General features: G+C 43.4%; 1 protein-coding gene across 1 annotated transcript in view; it reads left to right on the forward strand.

The window, feature by feature from the left end:
- Positions 1–6,638, forward strand: part of ADGRV1 (adhesion G protein-coupled receptor V1) — a 508,055-nt gene extending 501,417 nt beyond the window's left edge. The window contains exon 90 of the mRNA XM_026498632.4: positions 6,200–6,638. Coding sequence (XP_026354417.4) covers positions 6,200–6,318 — 119 coding nt within the window. The 3' untranslated portion in view covers positions 6,319–6,638. The remainder of the gene's footprint in view (positions 1–6,199) is intronic.
- The last annotated feature ends 729 nt before the right edge of the window (positions 6,639–7,367 follow it).

Consider the following 7,367-nt stretch of genomic DNA (forward strand, 5'->3'; position numbering starts at 1 on the left):
GTTGAGCACCCGACTCTTGAGTTCTAGTCAGGATATGAGATCAAGCTCCACATGGGGCTCCACACTCGGTGGGGAATCTGCTTGAGATTTTCTTTCTCTCTCTCTGTCTCCCTTTCCCTCTGTCTCTCTTCCCACCCACTGTGAGGCACTCTTGCATGCTCTCTCTCTTAAATAAATAAATCTTTTAAAAAATAATAAAATAAAATTTTAAATGTTTTAATAAATAACTATCAAAAACGCATCAGAAGAGTGCCCATGCGGGCACTTTTCTGGCTCAGCCAGAGGAGCATGCAACTCTGGATCTTGAGGTCATGAGTTCAACACCCACGTTGGGTGTAGAGATGACTTGAATGAATAAATAAACTTTGGGGAAAAAAGTGCACACAGAAGTTAAAAATCTATGAATCCATTTTCTTAAGCTGTCCTCACACCACCCTCGACTCTTTGAAAAACCTTCATGTGCCACAAGTTAAAGGAATCCCATTGCTTCAGATGTTTTATGAAGGAGTTCAGAGACACTGACCTGGAGCATTGTGTAGTATTAGAGTATGAGGTGGGATGGCCAGCTCCATGGCTAGATTTTTATGTTTATCAAAAGCTGACAAGGTTCTAGAATATATCAAGCTTGGAGCATATTGGGCTTAGAAACAGGATTTTCTTCACAGAGGGCTTCTCCCAGAAAGACTAATCTGATTCCCTATCATCCCTGGTCCCTCAGCTTCCCGGTTTTACCTCAGGCCAACGACACAAATGTCATGGTAAACATTTCTTCATTGGAAACTTCAAATGATTTCTTTTTCAGTCAGAAGAAAATAAATGACAAGTCCTTGAATCGAAATGAAAACATTCAGAATCAAGGCCTAAATACTCAAACTCCTCTAAGAACTCATTAATAAATATCTCTTTCAGATAGATCACATAAAACCACAATGACTTATTTAACTTCAAAAACTTCTACAGACCAGTGTGCTAAACAAGGTTAAATGGGCATCAAGTGGAAGAGCAAAATTCGGAAAGATTTTTTTTCCTTCTGAAAAAAAAAGATTGAAGGAGAATGATCTTTGTATCACTTATCACATTTGAAAAATCTGTAGAAAATAGTAATGGGCCTTGGGATCAGAGAGCCCTGTGTTGGCATCCTAGTTCTGTAGTCTACTATCTGTGTGATTTTCAGCAAGGGACTCAAGGTTTCAGTTTCCTCATTTAGCATATAAGAGTTATTATAATTAGGGGCACCTGGGTGGCTCAGTAGGCTAAGCGTCTGTCTTCAGCTTGGGTCATAATCCCAGGGTCCTGGCATCGAGTCCCACATCGGGCTCCCTGCTCAGTGTGGAGTCTGCTTCTCCCTCTGCCTCTCCCTCTGCCCCCAGCTTGTGCTCTCTCTCTCTCGCTCACTCTCTCTCTCAAATAAATAAATACAATCTTTTTAAAAAAAGTTATAATTAGCTTGTAAGTTTTCATGGAGTTTAGAGATTGTTAATATAAAGAATCTATTAGTATCTGGCAGAGTTGAAGTTCAGTAGCTCATTGTATGTATTATTTGTTGGGTCCAGCTTACTGTTATGCATAAAAACTATTTTTTTAAAAGATTTATTTATTTGAGGGGCGCCTGGGTGGCACAGTGGTTAAGCGTCTGCCTTCGGCTCAGGGCGTGATCCCGGCGTTACGGGATCGAGCCCCACGTCAGGCTCCTCCACTATGAGCCTGCTTCTTCCTCTCCCACTCCCCCTGCTTGTGTTCCCTCTCTCGCTGGCTGTCTCTATCTCTGTCAAATAAATAAATAAAAAATCTTTAAAAAAAAAAAAGATTTATTTGAGAGAGAGTGAGAGAGCGAGAGATCACAAGAAGTGGGGAAGCGTAGAGGGAGAAGCAGACTCTCCACTGAGCAGGGAGCCCAATGCGGGGCTCCATCCCAATACCCTGGGATCATGACTTGAGCCGAAGGCAGATGCTTAACCAGCTGAGCCACTCAGGTGCCCCAACTTAAAAACTATTTTAAATGTTCATAATGTATTCTGAAACACCCGGTGTTCATTGCACCATGACTAGTAAGTGAGGTAAGAATGGGGGTAAAGGTGTAGAGGCTGGAATATGGGCCAAGAAGGTTTGCAACGTATTCTGTAGACAAAGTTGAATACTCAAAGCCTAGGGGACAAGGAAGTAACACAATTAGAACCACAAGAGGCAATATGGTATAGAAGAAAACACCTTACGTTTGGGGTCATAAGACCATTGGATATCTGCATTCTGTGACTTCCCTGCTGTGTGACCTAGCGACTCAGTGAACACCTCTGATCCGCAGGCACTCCCTGCATCTGTAAAACAAGACTAATAGTCAACCCTTTCCTAACTCAAGTGTGTTAAAATGTTGAAGAAAGGAGAGGCACCAGAAGAATGTAAAATGTTACTTCTAGTGCCTTTGCTATTACCTTTCTGTCTGTTATAGGGAAAAGTAATTATTACCACAGTTACTGGATTTTTCTTGAATTTTTGGCTTAAAATTAAAGCATAAAAAAATACCTTTCAAAAAAATCATGATACTGCAAAACACCCTCCTAGACCATTTCTGCATTACAAAGAGACTAGAGGGATGCCTGGGTGGCTCAGTCAGTTAAGTGTCTGCCTTGGGCTCAGGTCATGATCACGGGGTCCTGTTACCGAGCCCCACGGTGGGCTTCCCTGCTCAGTGGGCAGCCTGCTTCTGCCTCTCCACCACTTGCGCTCTCTTGTGCATGTGCTCTCTCTCTCTCTCTCAAATAAATAAAATATTTAAAACAAAAACAAACAATAAAAGAAAAACCCCAAACAAAACAAACAAAAAAACAACGAGCAAGAAGCCTGGGGCTGTGTTCCCAGTCTGCTGTGTTACTACTATGTGTAAGATGGGCCCTTTCTGAGTCACAGTGAGGGATTAAGATTTGAGTAATATGCATTTATTTCAGCTGGGCAGAAACTGAGAAGGAAGATGAGCTGGTTATGTAGATGGGGTAATTCAAGGGGAGGCTGTATCTAGAACTTCCTGATATTTCACGGGGCTCTAGGCTACTAAACAAGCTGGTGAAACCCATTACTTGTAAAGCTGCACCCCATCTTAAACCTTTCAGCCCGGTTCTGTCTGCCCTCGATGTCGGCTCAGCAGGCTTCCAGTGCGGAGCTTCTTTCTAGCATGCTTTAGTCAAGATGGTGGCAAACACTCTGTCTCCCTAGTGAGATCTGGAGCGGGCGGACACAAAGTCAGTGGGAGCTGATACTAGTGCACTGGTTAAGCCCCAGTCTGCCCTCATGGTAATCGTGGCGTCCTCTCTGCTTCTCTGTAGTCGATCCCACGTTGGGCAACTTTCTTATGTAGCCCTTTTGTTCCTCCTTACCTGGATTAAGCTGCTGTAGGCCTCAGGGCCCCAGGTACCTTCTCCTTACAGAGTGGCCAGTGTCTTCCCGATCCGCTGAGGTTCTTCCAAGTGGGACAGTTCCCCTGTTCCTGGGGTAGAGAAGCATGGGCTTTTTGTCCTTCTAAGGCAGAGCGGCAGACTCAAATGTTACCTTCAGGGGCCAAGCAAATACCATGAGTGATTCAAGAGGGCTGGGTGAAAACAGGGGCAAACGGTAGTGCCAGATCCATGTTTTTTGCTTTTTTTGGGGGCGGGGGGGCAATCCAGAAAATGCAGGCCTAGTGTTGCCCTCTGCTTTTTCAAGAGAAACCAAAAATCTGATTTTCTTATGTTAAGTGTACTAACTTTGGCAACTAACTAAATTTTTAAAAATACTGTCATTGGTAGTATTCTAATTCTTCACCTAAGGAAAGAGTCAATGGGTGTTTGTCACACATTTTGCTCTGTGACACATACACGTTATCTGGGGAGATATCATATAATTTATCATCCAAACCAGGGCAGTTTAAGAGAATAAAGGGGAGGGGCGCCTGGGTGGCACAGCGGTTAAGCGTCTGCCTTTGGCTCAGGGCGTGATCCCAGCGTTATGGGATCGAGCCCCACATCAGGCTCCTCCGCTATGAGCCTGCTTCTTCCTCTCCCACTCCCCCTGCTTGTGTTCCCTCTCTCACTGGCTGTCTCTATCTCTGTCGAATAAATAAATAAAAATCTTTAAAAAAAAAAAAAAGAATAAAGGGGATGTGATTCACAAGTTTTTCAGGTATAAACTAGGACTTTTCTTTTCGAATACTGCATTCCCCCACCTCCCTGATTCGAAGGAAGGTGAAAGAACCATCTGCAGAAGGGTGTGAGATGGGCCTCGATGGATAGGCAGCAAGACAGGCTGGAATTCATGTGGCACATGCAGGGCCAGACAAGAGACCTGATCACTTGGAGGAAGCTTTCCAAAGGCCGAGGTTGAAGTGTGTCTATTTGGTAGGGTAGAGCCAGATTAGGAAGTGTCCTAATCAGTGTCCAAGGGTTCCAGACTTGATGCAGTTGGCGATAGGAACTGTTTGTTCTTGGGAAGGAGAGGGCATGGCATGCGGAATGGATCTGAGGAACAGAACAAGCAGTAAGGCTTGGAAGAGACATTGGTAAGAACTGGAATGCAGGGCATAGTTTATTAATACACTCAGCAGACATTTACTAAACACCCACAGTGTGCTGAGCACTGTCCTATGAGCTAGATGATAAAAAATATGAGGGACATAATGCAAGGAGGGAGTCAGACATTTCGGAAGAGAATCATCGTGTTTCTATGGGTAGCCGAGTTGACAGCTGAGGTGCTACTGACAGGAAGAATGGAGGCAGCCAGATTAAGGAGGCGGGGGTAAGATGAATATGTCAGGCAGAGGTGGAAATAGTAGTGAGACGGCAGGCTAGAGAGCAAGCGGGGGTCAGGCGGATGGTGTGGGCCTGGAAGCAGGGCTGAGACAAGGCCTCCAGTGGTGCCCCACGAGGAAGAGATTGAGGAGGAAGCCCAAGAGCGCCCTGGAAGAAGACAGCAGGTCAGAGGATGAGATGGGCAAGGGCAGTGTCCCAGAAGCAAAGGGCGGAGATGAGGTTTCAACAGCCGCCTTTCACAGAGAGGTTGGGAAAGACAGACCCAGAAGAGGGAGGGCCTGGCTGGAAGAAGGCCCCCACTAGGGCTTCTGCTTCCATCCCCAAATAGGTTAAGAAGAGCCTAATTCGCCATCTGCCTTTCTCAAGCAGAAAGGGAGGTCTCAGCTGCCGAGCAACTGGTTTTTCATTTTCCTTCTTGTTTGCAGAGTCTAGTACCCAGCAGAGGGGGAGGAGTGGGAGCCGTAATCTCTGGTGATTCAAGCCAGCAGCACACCCTCTGACCACATCCCCATTCTGCGCGTGTGTGTGTGCGCACGCGTATGTGTGTGTGTGAGAGAGAGAGAGTTTGTGGTCCTCTGCGTATTAGAGAAGGAGAGAACAAGGGATTACGCTGGCACAGTGTTAAATTCTCTGAATTATTCTGAGCTGTAAGAAGGGTAGTGAATAGTGGAGCTTCCTCAAAACAGAGGTTCTGGGCGCTCTCTGTAATTAACAGCTAGCCTTGTGGGATTTGTGTATGGATCTGTTTTGGTACTGTGTTACGCAATTATTTTTATCTTGGGATCAGATCTGAGTTGTTCAGAGCCAGTGTCTTCTGGCGCTGATACGACAGCATGCGTTGTCAATGCCTGGCTTTCTTCTCAGATCACTGCCCACACTGAGTCTCAGCTGAAGGACCTACTAGGTTCAGTACACGTGGGGTTGAAGATTCAGTTTTCTAACAACACACCCTACCCTCCTGCTGCAAAATTCTCATAACCTGCCTAATGTTTTTTACTTTAATGAGCTCCCAATTGAGAAATGCAATTCTTGGGAGTGTGTTACACCTGTCGACAATGTGGAAACAGAAAAGGTTGAGAACCCAAACTTGTGTTTTTAGAAATTACTTTTCACTTACAAAAACTACCAAAGGGAATTTAAATACAGGCTTATAATTGTTAGGTATTAATAATAATTAGTCAAGGGGCACCTGGCTGGCTCAGTCGGCAAAGCATGCAACTACTGATCTCAGGATGGGAGTTCAAGCCCCACTTTGGGTGTGGAGCCTACTTAAAATAATAATGATGATGATATTTTTTTCAAAATGTATAGCTCACTTTTTACCAATGTAATACAAATAAACATGTGTCAGCTTGGTGTAACTTGACCCTTAGTTCATTGCACTAATGGTCAGGAGTTTTGTGTTTATTCTTTTTCTATTACAGGTGCTGGTCTCAGTGTCAGTGATAACGAGTCTGGTCAAGGCAGCCAGGAGGGAGGCACCTTGACTGACTCCCAGATCGTAGAACTCAGGAGGATACCCATCGCGGACACTCACCTCTAGCACTTCAGTAACAATTAGAATGATACTTTTCTGTTTGTATTGACTTTGTGCTAAACTCTGTAAGTTTTATACACACAGCTATATAACAGGAACCTATGAATTGTGCTGGATGATTAACCCGGAAGTGATTGTAGTGTTTGGAATATGAACTACTTATCTGTGCGCAACCTGACAATTCACTGCTATGATGAAAGACTGGGTCCGTTTATATCAGTTCTATAGGATGCACGTGTTCCAAGAATATTAGTTTTTCTAATCATCTGACATGGCTAACATTGTTTAATAAAAGTAATAACAATCAATAAAAACCGTAGAATCCATCTGATATCACACAAGCTCATTATTTATGAGGAAATGTTGTGTATGAGCCAATAAGCATGCTGTATCTTGATGAGGTCAAGCACCTTGTTTCTTCCTGTATTGATACAGGTCATCCAGATTTAAGACTTCACAATTTATTGTCTGTTGAAGATTCTGCACCTACGTGTTGATGGGGTTACTGCAGTTTCATAGTCTTTCATCGAAAGTATGTATTTCTGCTCATCATGAAATTAGGGATCTGAACATTTTCCAAAATAAATGTTCTGTTCCCAGTTAAAAATAACCACTACATCAAGCACTTCAGCAGAGCTAAGAAGAGGAGCATTCGAACAGTGCAGTTTGTTTAGGAGAAATATTTCTTGGTTTCGATTTTTCAGTCTGTCTTTGTCTCAGAATGAGAAATCAGAAAGTCTATCCCAGAACAAACACTATTGTGTTTGGGATGATTTCATTGACTATGGTTCCAGAAGAATCATTAGGAACAGAACACATTTGTCCTAGGGAAGACTTTGTGACCTTCTGTTTTTGAATTCCTCAGTATTTTTGAGAAAATCAGTAACATCTCAAGAAAAACATTAAAATAAAAAATAAGTATCTAAGAGAAAATTTTGCTCTGTTAGTAATTTCCTTTAGAGCCATAATTAAAACATCCAAGTGCCCTATACTCACTGCTAAGCCTGGCTTTATTCTTTATAAAACCTGAGCAGCATTATTTATCTTGATAAATT

This window comes from Ursus arctos, unplaced genomic scaffold (genome assembly GCF_023065955.2).
Source record: "Ursus arctos isolate Adak ecotype North America unplaced genomic scaffold, UrsArc2.0 scaffold_5, whole genome shotgun sequence".
Taxonomy (NCBI): Eukaryota; Metazoa; Chordata; class Mammalia; order Carnivora; family Ursidae; genus Ursus; species Ursus arctos.